The sequence below is a fragment of the Hippopotamus amphibius genome, chromosome 16, assembly GCF_030028045.1.
Source record: "Hippopotamus amphibius kiboko isolate mHipAmp2 chromosome 16, mHipAmp2.hap2, whole genome shotgun sequence".
Lineage (NCBI taxonomy): Eukaryota > Metazoa > Chordata > Mammalia > Artiodactyla > Hippopotamidae > Hippopotamus > Hippopotamus amphibius.
Window position 1 is genome coordinate 19,294,617 of NC_080201.1, and position 12,935 is coordinate 19,307,551.

General features: G+C 50.5%; 1 protein-coding gene across 1 annotated transcript; it reads right to left on the reverse strand.

The window, feature by feature from the left end:
* Window positions 1-902: 902 nt before the first annotated feature.
* CES3 (carboxylesterase 3) lies at window positions 903-11,901 on the reverse strand. Its single transcript, XM_057710821.1, is given in 13 exon segments — window positions 903-2,287; window positions 2,394-2,472; window positions 2,608-2,757; window positions 3,419-3,556; window positions 3,559-3,565; window positions 4,648-4,728; window positions 9,666-9,795; window positions 9,879-9,886; window positions 10,150-10,225; window positions 10,288-10,338; window positions 10,926-11,014; window positions 11,118-11,271; window positions 11,771-11,901. Coding segments are annotated over 13 exon segments (1,290 nt in total). The 3' UTR covers window positions 903-2,091.
* Between the last annotated feature and the right edge of the window lie 1,034 nt (window positions 11,902-12,935).

Consider the following 12,935-nt stretch of genomic DNA (forward strand, 5'->3'; position numbering starts at 1 on the left):
TCAGAGCCCTCTGGCAATGGCGACACCAAAGCTGGTGATGTCCCCCCAACCCCCCTGCCTCCCCATGGCTGCCAGGTGTGGTGCACCCTCAGGCCTGGAGGAAGAGGCCTGTTTGTACACCCAGTGTGGTCAAAACTGAGTCCTTGACTCCCAGCCTGGTCCTGCTGGCCTCCAGGCAGCCCCCTGAGGAATCTTCCTTCTCTCACCTTTTTGCTCCCTCAGTTACCAGGTCCACCTGTCACTTCTAAATTTAGAGCCCACCAGTGCCTTCCGCCTACTGGGGAGCCCACCCTGCTCTCTCTGTCCCCACTCTCACCACCATCTCCAACCTGTTCATGTCATCCCCGGGTTAAACCTTTCCAAGGCTCTCCATCACCCTCAAGTCCAGGCCCCCAGTCCAGCCCACAAGGCCCCTCACAGTCTGGTCTTTGCTGGCCTCTCCAGATGCACAGAACTGTGTTTTCTCAGCACATCTCAACCTCCAGGCTTTTGTTCCTGCTGATCCCTCTGCCAGAAACACCTTTCCTCTTTGCTCCCCACCCCTCGCGCCTACTCTTCTGGCTTGTGCAACTTCTGTTTGTCCTTCAGGTCTCAGTTTAGATGTCCCACCTCCTCAGTCCCCCAAGTCAGGGCCGATCTATGCTTCCGTGCTCCTACAGCCCTTTGGGTCCCCAATAACACACTGTGTGGTTGGGACCTGTTTACATGTCAGGCTCCCTACTAGCTTGGGAGGGCGCAGGGGTGGGGTGGGGGTGAGGTGGGGGGTAGGCAGCTTCCTGGTAGAAAGAAGGGGATGAAAACAGAAGGCCTTCAATGCCTTGTAGAGAACTTGAACTTGCCCCGAGGGTGATAGGGAGCTTTGGAGCAGGGGAGTGGCACGACTCAGAAGTCCTTTGGTCTATGACTCTCTTTTCTGCCCCAAATGGACTTCCCAAAACAGAACTGGTCTCAACTGCAAGTGGGTTTCATGTAACCATCAGCAGCCGGGAACTTAGTCTGACTGAGGAAGATATATGTGGCCCCAGAGCTGGTAGGATGGGATAGTGGGGGCAGGGCAAGTCATTGTGACATGTATAAAAATCCAGATGTCTCAAGGGAATGGTGTATTGACCCTCAAAAAAAGAAATATGTGGCCCCACTCAAAAACCTCTGGCTGCTCCTCCTCTGCTGTAGCCTGAGTGAGCAGACCTCGTCTTTTCCCTGTGACCACAGCCTGACCAACGCCCTAGTCCAGACACCCTCCTCCCATCTGTTTTCCTGAGTCCTGGTAGGTTCTCTGAGAGCTGTGCCGAGCAAGCCCAGAAGTTGGTCTCCCCTAGCTGGAGTGGGTGGAAAGAGCCCAGGCAGGCCATAAAGCGGTTTTTATGGACTCTGGACTCGGCTCTGTCTTGTGCAAGGGTAGCACGGACCCTAGTCAGAGGCCTCTGGGGGCTGAGATCTGTTCTCGGCTGGATCCCCTGATGCCTCAGGCCTCCTCAGCCCCCGGTCTTTGCTGTCGGAATCCACACACCCTTCTGGTCAGCAAGGACAACATCTGTGCAGAACTAAGCAAACCTTTGGTGCCTAAAGGGCCTGGGTTTACATCCGGCAGCCACCATTCTCATACTTTCTTAGTCTTTCACTCATTCACCAAGCATCCTCTGACTCCAGATTCTGCCTGATCCTGGTGTGGGAGATGCAGAGTGGGGTCAGGCTGATTTCCACACTCAGAGAGCTTCTCAGAGAAGAGAAACACTGACACCGACAATGCCGGCCTAGAGTGGGCTACACTGTAATGGACACAGATAGGGCCAGGCCCAGAGAAGGCAGGGAAGACTTCCTAGAAGAGGAGGGTCCTCTGGGAAGCTTGATGTATGAGCTTGAACTTGCCATGAAGCAAGTGGGAAGAGGGAAAATTCTGGGCAAAGACCCCCTAGATGAGAAGCAGGTAACATTTCCAAGGCGTCATGGAGGGGCTGATGCTTTAAGGGACAGGACCACCCATCAGCCTGGTTTGGGTTCAAGTCTCTTCACAGGGGGAGAAGGAGGCTGCCTTCTGGGACTTGGCCACCCCGAGGGTAAGCCCCCAGCCCAGAAGATGCAGGATCTGCCTCAGAGCTCCTCCTGGGCCTTCCCGCCCTTCGGCTTCTGCTGCCACTGCCGGACCTTGGTGGGAAGTGTCTCCGTCCAGAACTGCATTTGGGCCTTCCTTAGCTTCTGGTTGACCCGTGGCATCAGGCTGAGTTCCAGGTATTGCTCCAAATGGTTGAACAGGGGCCGAGGAGGCAGCCCCTTGCCATTGGGGTCCCTGGGTGGGAGGAATGAATGAAGACCAAGGCCTCCTGGGTTGATCCCTAGGAGGCAGATCTAAGTAGTCTAGGTCCAAAGCCAGGCATGCTTGTTTGCTTACTCACCCTGTCCGGGCAAAGTGGGTCCACTGGGCCATCATGGTGAGGCTCAGCTGCCGCTCCTCCTCTGTGGCTTCTGGAAAGGCTATGGGAGGGACAGACCTGGATCAGGGTCAGGTGGGTCCTGGAGGAGACTCAAGGGGCCCCTCTGCTGACCTGAGACCTCCGGACCGGCCAGCCCCGCCCTACCCTGGTGGAGCCGGCAGCCTAAGCGTCTCACCCAGCATGGAGCTCTCGTCCATGAGGAAAGGACCCCCGAACAGGAAGGTCATCTCAGCCCCATGATCAGCCCGCACCCAGGCCGGCTTGATCTTTGCAAAAGAACTGGGTCGTTGCTGGAACTCAAGGACAAAGACAGAGACCCCAGAATCTGTGGAGAGAGGGCCGGGTGAGAGGTAGATACCCACAGCCTGATCAGCTTCTGTCCTTGGTAAGCCAGGCTCATCATAACACCAATACCAGTAATAATAATGATGACGACAAAATGATGACCAGCAGGCCTCTGCTGAGTGCTTGCTAGGTGCTGAGAGCCTTCCATGTGCTTTATGTGCCATTGTTCATTTTATCCTCATAACAACTACGGATTAGATCATTATGTCTTATTATCGCCATTTTACTAACGAGGAAACTGAGGCACTGAAGGGTTAGGTGTCTGCCCGAGGTCACAAAGACAGGAACCTGGAGCTGTTCTAGGACTGCTGGGGATTAGCCATGAGGCTTGGAGGAAGCAAGACTTTTCTCCCAGGAGAAGGGCTGAAAGCAGAAGAAATCATCCATGAGTCAATTGAATCCGTGGGAATTGGTGATAATCCCTGCGGGGTGAACTTTGACAAGTCACTGCACCTCTCTGTGCCTTGGTTTTCTCCTCTGCAGAGTGCCCTGCGGGTCACCTCACAGTGCTGTGACACTGCATCCCAGAGAGGAAGTGGAGTGTGGGGGTAGCAGTGGAGCATGGGGCCATGTCACCTGTGATAACCCAGCTGCTGGGCCCAAGTGGGAAAGCTGGGACAGGTAGACAGGGATAGGCTTACCTTGGAGGTTTCTTGAAAAATTCAATATGGGAAAGTTCATGATAATATCACTCAGTAATTCCTGGAAGCCTTCTTGTTTTGCTTGTCCATCTGAGCTGCTGCCTAGGTACTCATCTATGATGGTGGGCATCACCTCAAGGGCACATCCTGGGGCAAGAGGCCTGCTCAGGTCCCACAGCCACAGCAGACCCTCCCAAGAGGCCCCACGCCCTCCTGCTTGGCCTGTTTCATATCCCAGGGCTCATGTGCCAGAAACCAGCCACCTGCCTCTCTTGGGGGTTCTAGATGGTGTTTGGGTGGGATACGGTTAGATCTGGAGTAAAATGCTAGCTCTGCAATCACTGCTTGCCTGTGTGACCTCAGACAGATTGCTGAGCCTCTCTGAAAGTCAGTCCCTTCCTGGAATGTTGTTTGGCAGCCTATGTGAAGCACAGGGTTCTGCCCTGGAGCAAGTGCTCAGTTGAAGTTAACCAGGAAATGAGTGAAAGGACAAATCATGGGAACTCCCCACAGCTCCAGAGACCAGTGATGAGGTTATGTGAATGAGGAGGGCTCTGGGGGAGGGGGGGTCTCAAAGAAGGGAAATGCACATAGTTTGAGCATCTCCTGGATACCAGCTCCCTGGTAGACTCTTCAAATCCTGCATCCAGCATCCTTCTTAAATAGCTCACGTTGGTGGGATGTATTTCACCCATTTACAGGTGAAGAAATGGGCTCAGAGAGGTTAGGATAACTGTGGACAAGTAGCCAGGGTTGGGATTTGACTCCAGGCCCACGTGGTTTTACATCTGACAGTGCAATCTTAATAGCTGAAGCTCAGGGACCAGACAACTGGCTCAAGCTCTGCCTCTGCCCTTTTCCTTCACCCACCATGAGACCTCAAGCCTCAGTCTCCTCATCTGTAAAATGAGGATAATGCAAGTCCCTGCATCACAGGGTTGTAATGAGGATCGAAGGAGATGAACACCTGTCCTAGCGCTCAGTGCACCGCAGTTCCTGGCAGAGTATGTGCTCATTACAGGGCGGTCTGTGATGGAAGTGATGGTGACGATGGTGGTGATGATCTTCCTTTGAGAATCACACTGACTCATGTCCAACGGGATTCATGGATAGAACTAAAATTCAGCAGTTGGCCCATGGGCCTTGGTGGTAGGTAGGCAGCTGTGAGTGTTGGGAGTTAGGAGTAGAGTCTATGCTGGGTTTGGCCCCCCTGGACGACCCCTTCTCACCAGACTGGTCCCGTAGGGCCTCAGGATGGCCAGCATGTCCTCCAGGCTCATCTGATCCATCTTATCCAGGAAACCCCAGCCCTGTGGGGACAGCAAGGCCCTCTCAGTGCAGCCTGATCACTTCCCATGCTCCCTCACCCCCACCTTCCCACCCAGCTCCCAGCCAGCAGTAGGCAAGTGTCCACAGCCCTGCAACCGTGAGCTCACTACGGAGCCCAGTGTGGCCAAACCCACGCGTCTGCAGACCCAAAAAGATCAGCTTCAAACTGGGGAGGGAGGGGAAAGCACCAAATACAACAGGCAAGTGGTTAGCAGCAATCTCGGAACTCGTTCAGTAGTTTCGCAGAGTAACGTCAAGACCCCCAGGTGCTGTAGCAGGGGCTACAGGGAAAGTTCAAATGTTGTCTTTAAAATCAAATGTTAGCTTTACATGTTACAGTTTTAAGGGCACAGTCTCTGAGTTCAAATCCCAGCTCTGCCACTTACAGGTGCATAACCTTGGCCAGTTACTTAAATTCTATGTGTCTAAGTTTCTTTCTTTCTTTTTTTAAAAACAAAACAAAACAAACAAACAAACAATTCAGACTTCCTTGTTTATTTATTTTTTTTTAATATTTATTTATTTATTTATTTGGCTGCGCTGGGTCTGGCACATGGCATCTTTGTTGCCATATGTGGGATCTTTAGTTGCAGCATGTAGGATCTAGTTCCCTGACCAGGGATCGAACCCAGGCCCCCTGCATTAGGGGCACGGAGTCTTAGCCACTGGACCACCAGGGACGTCCTCTCAGTTTCTTAATCTGTAAAAAAGTGACAATATCCTGCCTCATAGGACTGTTGTGAGGACTGAGTTGAAGGCCCCGATAGAGTAAGCATGATGGAAAGTTTAAAGTTACTAATTTCATGGCTCCTAGGCTCTTTGTTAATCTTTGTAAGAGCAGGAACAGAAAATCCACAGATGAATAAACACCAAGAGGGTTTAACCAAAGGGAGACATTAATCTTTACTAAGAATTAACGGACTAAACTAAAGGCCACGGAAGCTAAAGTAGCAAAATTTTTTTAAAAAATTGATCTACAAGAGCAATATACAAAAATCAATTGTGTGTCTATACACTAGCAATGAACAATCTGAAGACAATATTAAGAAAACAATTCCACATACAATAGCCTCAAAAAGAATAAAAATACTTAGGAATAAATTTAATAAGGGAAGTACAAGACTGTACATTAAAAACTAGAAAACATAGTTGAGAGAAATTAAAAAAGACCTAATTAAATGGAAAGATGTTCCATGTTCACGGACTGGAAGACTTAATATTGTTAAAATGGTAACACTTCCCAAACTAATCTATAGATTCAGTGTGATCCCTATCAGAATCTCAGCTGCATTTTTTTTTTCCAGAGATGGACAAGCTGAGCATAATTCACATGGAAATGCAAGGGACCCAGAATAGCCAAACAATTATTATGGATTGATTTGTGTCTCCACGTAAAAAATATGTGGAGTCATGACCCCCAGTAGCTTAGTCAAATTAAGATGATTACAGAGGGAATCATTAGGGTGGGCCCTAGTCTAATATGCCTGATGTCCTTGTAAAAGGAGGAAATTTGGACACAGAGGTAGACGGGTCAGAGGGAAGACAATGTGAAGCCAGAGGGAGAATGCCATCTATAAGCGAAGGAAAGCGTGAGGCTACCAGAAACTAGGAAAGAGGCATGGATTCTCTTTTGCAACACTCAGAAGGAAGCAACCCTGCTACCACCTTGATTTGAGACTCTAGGTTTCTGAGACAATTAACTTCTCTTGTTTTTTTTTTATTTTTATTTTTTTATTTTATTTATTTTATTTTATTTTTTTAATTTAATTTATTACTTCTCTTGTTTAAGTCACCCAGATTGTGGTCCTTTGTTATGGCAACTCTGGCAAAATAATACAGCAATCTTGAAAAAGAAGAACAGAGTTGGGGAATTCACACTTCCCAATTTCAAAACTTACTACAAAACTACAGTAATCAAGATAGTGTGGTAGTCGCATGATAGGCATATAAATTAATGGAGTAGAACTGAAAGTCCAGACCTTCATTCATGACCAATTGATTTTCAATAAGGGCACCAAGACAGTTCAATAAGGAAAGGACAATTTTTTTCAACAAATGATGCAGGGACAACTGGAAAACCACATGCAAAAGAATCTCTAACTCACACCGTATACAAAAATTAACTTCAAACAAAACTAGACCTAAATATAACAGCTAAAACTATAAAATTCTTAGAAGAAATCATAGAGGTAAATCTTTATGACCTGGGATTAAGCAATCATTTCTTAGGTATGACACAAAAAGGCCAAGCAACAAAAGAAAAAAAAAAATTAAACCTCATCAAAATAAGGAATTTTTGTGTTGCAAAGGGTACTATCAATAAAGCGAAAAGACAACCCACAGAACAGGAAAAATATTCAAAAATCATATATCTGATAAGAGACTTGTATCTAGAATATATGGAAATCTTTACAACTCAACAATAAAAAGGCAAATAATCCAAATTTAAATTGGTCACAAGATTTCAGAAGACATTTCTCCAAAGGAGGTATACAAATGGCCAATAAGCACATGAAAAGATGTTCACTATTTTAGTCACTAGGGAAGTGCAACTCAAAACCACTGTGAGATACTACTTCACACCCACTGGGATGTCTACAATCAAAAGTGAAGATATTAACAAGCATTGGCAAGGATGTGGAGTAATTGAAATCCTCACACACTGCTGGTGGGAATGTAAAATGGTGCAGCTAATTTGGAAAACAGCAGTTCCTGAAATGATTAAACATAGAGTTTAATGATCCAGTGGTTCCGTTCCTAAGTATATAACCAAGAGAAATTAAGTCATATGTTTGCATAGGAACTGGTACATGAGTGTTCATAGTGCGGGAATCCATATTAGCCAAAAAGGTGGAAACAACCCAACTGTCTATCAACTGACGAATGCATAAACGAAATGTAGTATATCCATACAATGGACTACTCAGCCATACAAAAGAATAAAGTATTGATATCTGCTACAACACAGATGAACCTTGAAACGTTAGGTGAAAGAAGTCAGACACTAAAAAACATACATTGGGACTACCCTGGTGGTCCAGTGGTTAAGACTCTGCACTCCCATTGCAGGCAGCTCAGGTTCGATCCCTGGTTGGGGAACTAGATCCCGCATGTATGCCCCAACTAACCGTTTGCATGCTGTAACTAAGAGTCCACATGCTGCAACTAAAGATCCCATGGGTCGCAACTAAGTCACAGCGCAGCCAAAATAAATAAATAAATAATTAAAAAACTCCCCCAAACCATACATTGTATGAATCTATTATATAAAATGTCCAGAATAGGCAAATCTATAGATCTGACAGAAAGTACATCAGAGACAGAAAGTAGTTTCATGGTTGTCAGGGATTGGGGGTGGGGGGCGGGGAGGGATGGGAAGTGACTGCTAATGGGCACTGGCTTCTTTCTGGGTGATGCTGATGCAAATGTTCTGGAATAAGGCAGTGGTGACGGTTGCGCAACTTTGTGAGTATACTGAAAACCACTCTGTTGTACACTTTAAAGGGATAAATGCTATGATATGTAAATTATATCTCAAAAAACTTGACATTTAAAAATCGTGGTCTGCAAATGCTGGTAAAGTTGCAATAAAACCTGTAGACTCCAGGAACTTCCCTGGCAGTCCAGTGGTTAGGACTCCGTGCTTCCATAGCAAGGGGCATGGGTCTGATCCCTGGTTGGGGAACTAAGATCCCGTGAGCCTTGTAGTATGGCCAAAGCCAAACAAAACAAAACCTGTAGACGTTGCTGGTGGCAGTTTAAATTGGTGAAGCAATTTCAGAAATTGTTAAGCCAATAGCAGCACGTAAGAAGTGGAGAGGTCTCCATAAGGGATATGAATTACTTTCCACGGCTAAAGCTTTCACCATGGATATTTAGTAAACATCTAGTTGGCTGGAAAGTTTACAGTTGTGCTCCTACAGAGGGTGGAGGGAATGCCCGCACCAGTGATGGAGTGAGCAGCCCTCTGAGTCACCTAATCCTGAGAAATATCTTTAGCTACAAAGTCCTGGGCACAGCAGTCCACACCAGGCAGGTTTGCCCAGGTCTTGGGAGCCAGCCAGGTCAGCTCTCTTTCGCTGTTACACTCACAACTCAAAATTGACAGTGTGGGGCAAGGCTGCCTACCAGACTCCAGGGCAATGTTTCCTCTCGACACTCTTCTGCTACCAAACACACACACACACACCCCTGGCCTGGAAATTACTACAAACTTCATCCTTGAGTATCCACATTGCATGAGGCTCTCGTCCAGCAGGCACCCAAATGTCTCTTCTGGGAATTAAGTCCAAAGGAATAAGTCAGAGGGCAAAAGCTGTGGACATGAAGATGTTCACTGCAATATTAGCTTCAGTGGTAAAAATCAGAAGCTGCCCAAGTGCTGAAATGAAGGAAAATTATGATGGGATCCTTACTTTGTGGAAGGTTTTGCAGACGTTAAATTAATTGCTGTGAAGATGGGCAGAAGAGTGAGAATGATATGACAAAATGCCTAGAAGGAAGGCATGATGGTAATACTCTGTATGGGGTGTTCTGTGCACCTGGAAGGGACTGAAAGGCACTTGGGCCATGACGTCCCTGGTGGCTTGATATTGTCTGAAACATAAGAGTCTCAGAAGGTTAGTCTCCCAGGTACAGAATCACACTAACTAGTCTCATAGAGCCTGATGTATAAACCAGACACCAAGGCAGGAAATATGCCATGGATCAGTACTGCCCAGAAAGTGCAAGAATTTGGTCCCTCAGAAGGAAACATTTCTTTGGGGAAAAGAAGCTGGGTATCCTTGAGCAAATCTCTTAAACCTCTCAGCCTCAGTTTTCTCACTGACGAGACAGAAGTGCTCAGCTCACAGGCTGCGGGGATGACTTCAGAGTGGGAGAACACCGCCTGGGGCAGGGCCTTGAAGGGCACACTCACCCTGGGGATGAGCCAGTCAAACTTGTGATTGTTGACACCCAGGAGGAAGGGCACTGAGCGGAACTGCCTCTCCCTCAGGAGCTCCTTAGGGCTCTTGGGAAAGAAGGTAGCATCAACGGTACCTTCTTTTCTGCAAGAGAAAGCAAGGCAGAGGGCCTCCCAGTCAGGACCAAGCCTCAAAAGATGGGACTCTAGAGTCACTTGGCTGCATACCTGAGTGGCTGAGGAGAAGAGAGGGTATGAGGTCACCAGGTTGGAGGACCAGAGGGAGTCAGGAGGCCAAGCAAGTGATGCTTCCAAGCAGTCCTCGTCCCTAGAGTTCGGGGCTGGGGTGGCCCTCCCTCCACGCCCTCAGGCCCTTCCCCTTGCGGGTGGCTGCCTCAAGGCTCCCCCCAGACTCCTGATTGCCCCTCTGCTCCCACAGGGGCTGGACAGGACCCCCTCCTGCCACTGCCCGCCACCGTCCCCCAAGAGGTGGGCATACCAACTTATTGGCAAGGGTCAGCTCCTGGCTTGCCTTCTGCTGAAGGCACTGCAACATCTCAGCCCAGGAGTTAGAGCTGCAGGCCAAGGAGGCCGTGAAGCTCTGGGGACAGACAAAAGCATCTTGCCTCTCTCTCACCCGTCAGTGCCCACCTTCCAGTCCTCTGCCTCCCATAGAGAGCGGATGCATCTGTAGGAGAGCCAGGGCAATGACGACAGGACCGTGAGGCTAGCCAGAGATCTGCCACCCACCCAGAGAAGCCTTCCTTGCCCACCAGCTTGGGTGGTCCCCAGGCACCCCATGTGTCCCCTGTTGCATCATACCATCTTTATCTGTGTGTGGGCCTGAGTCCTCTTTACCCCTCTGAGAACAGTGTCGTTACCTAGTTAACTTTATTCCCTGAGCCAGTGGGGTTAGGAAAGCTTTGTGGAGTGGATGAGGAAAAGAGAGGGCTTAGATGGGGAGGGATTCTGCATGTGCTACTCTGGCAGGGAGGGGACGATGGTCGGTGGTGAGGCTGCAGCAGGGTCATGTAGTCAGTGAGGCTGGAGGGAGGCGTTCCCGGACCACGTCATGCCTGGGTGGCACTGGTGGTTTTCCCTGAGTTCCCATTGGTAGTGTGCTTCCTTCAGCCTAGTGTGTCCCTCTCTGCCAACAAGGAGCTTGCTACTGGTAACACCTCTGCTCTGGGACTCCAGGGCAAGCACAGGGTAGGCTGTGGCAGGTACATGTGGGGTAAGAGGGTGAAAGAAATGCAGACCTGAGCCAGGGGTCAGGGGTCAGGATCCAGGAACCCCGGTGCGGTGGTGCCTCCGCTCTGTGCTATAGTTCTGTGGAACAGCCCTGCAGCCAGGGGGGACAGGACCTGGGTGCAGTGCGGAGGACAGACAGCTGTCAGAGGAGGGCAGAAGATCCGGGAGGTCTGGGACCACAGGAGACATCGTTGCTAGACCCCCGTGGTGACTCACCAGGGCAGAGACGATGCAGGCACCGGCAGATCCACCAAAGATGGTGACAGAGTTGAAGTCACCCCCAGAGGGGGTGATGTTCCCCTGCACCCAGCGCAGAGCAGCCACCACATCGAGGAAGCCCCAGTTGCCGGGCGCGTGCTTGTCCCCAGTGCTGGTGGTTGGGTGGGGCAGTGGTTAGGGCGGGCTGTCTGCCCTGACAGATTTTCCTCAGCCTCTGAAGGTTTGCTTTGAATGAGCCACTAGGATGCCAGACCCTCCCCTGCTCCCCGAGTCTGGCCTGGCTATAAGCCACGCTTGGTATCCAGATGCCAGGTAGGTGGTGTGGGCGGGCCTGGCTGGGCAGCCTGCCAGCTCTGGCTCTCAAGGGGTTGCTGGAATTGATGGCTTCCTGACCCCCACACTCTGCTGGCCTGAGGCCAGAAGCCAACACTCTCTGCCCAAAGGACCAAGTCCACTGTCAAATTCTGGTTTTGGTTGAGCCCCTCCCCAAGGCTGGAGACTCGGGGACCACTCTTTTCTGTCCCAGACATCCTGCTTGCCTGGGAGACCTCCCTTTGAGCTCTGGACCCTCACCCTAGATCTCCACCTCCTCTTATGAGCTGCCCGCTCCTTGGTGAAGTCAATGCCCTCCGCCGGGCCTGCCACCTCACCTGAAGAAGCCAAGGGACCCCAGGCAGTACTGGACCGTGACCACTACCACGTCCCCATAGGCAGCCAGGGCGGACCCATCGTGAGAGGTGGCGGCACCAGACATGAGAGAGCCCCCGTGGAGCCACACCATGACCTGCAGAGACAGCCATGGGTCAGTGACCCCAACTGCCCACCTACCAGCTCAGGGCATTCTTGGGAGCGGGGAGGGGCAGGGGACAGGCCAGACTGGCTGGGTAGACAAGGCCCTCTGGGCTGTGCACCGGCCTCCCTGGCCCCGTGGTGGCCTCAGCCGGGCTATAGATGTTGAGGATCAGGCAGTCCTCTGAAATCGGGAAGATCTGTTGCTTTCTGTTCAGCGCAAATCTGCCAGTGTTCATTCTCTCCAGATCCTGTGGGCACCTGTGGCCAAGGAGGAGCCCAAGGGCCAGTGGGTGACAAGCCCCACAAGCCCTGTCAGCTAGACCCCTGCCACCTGCCTGCTTACCTACCTCCACGCGGCTACTCACATCACAGGGGCCGTGCTAGCATCCCACACACCGTCCCAGGATGGCGGTGGGCGTGGGGCCCCAGGGGCGGCTGGGCAAACGGGATGCCCAGGAAGACGTTCACAAGGCAGTCCGTGCCCTTCACGCCCACCTGCCGGCCTCGCATGTGGCCCAGGGAGGTGTCCACTTCAGGCTGAGTGACCCCCGGCCCTGAGGGCAGGACAGAGGGGCCGTGGGTGCGTGCGCAGCCTCCACGAGGGGATAGGGCAGCAGGTGGACTCACTCATTTGCTCTCCAAGCACGTCCTCTGCCAGGCCCCGTCCTGAGCACTTTGATGAACTTCCCCAGCCTTCCTGTGAGATGGGCTTTGTCATCATCCCTGACATCCTCCTCCTTACCTGTCTCCTCCAGGTCAAATTAGTCCCCTTAGTGAAGGAATCAAGCTCTTCTGGAACCCATGGACTTTGCGGGGTGGGGGGTGGGCTTGGGCCTTGGGCCGGGCACTAGCCCTTTCTTAATCTCAGATTACTCACCTGGTAAGTAAGGTGTAACAACCTTAACTTTTAATTTTTTCTGTTCTGATGTTTTGATATCCAGTTTGCTGATCCTGGAGGGACTGCCCTCCAAGGCTAGCCAATTCTTAGAGATGGTAAACGACTCACCAGGAAGTGTGCCCTTC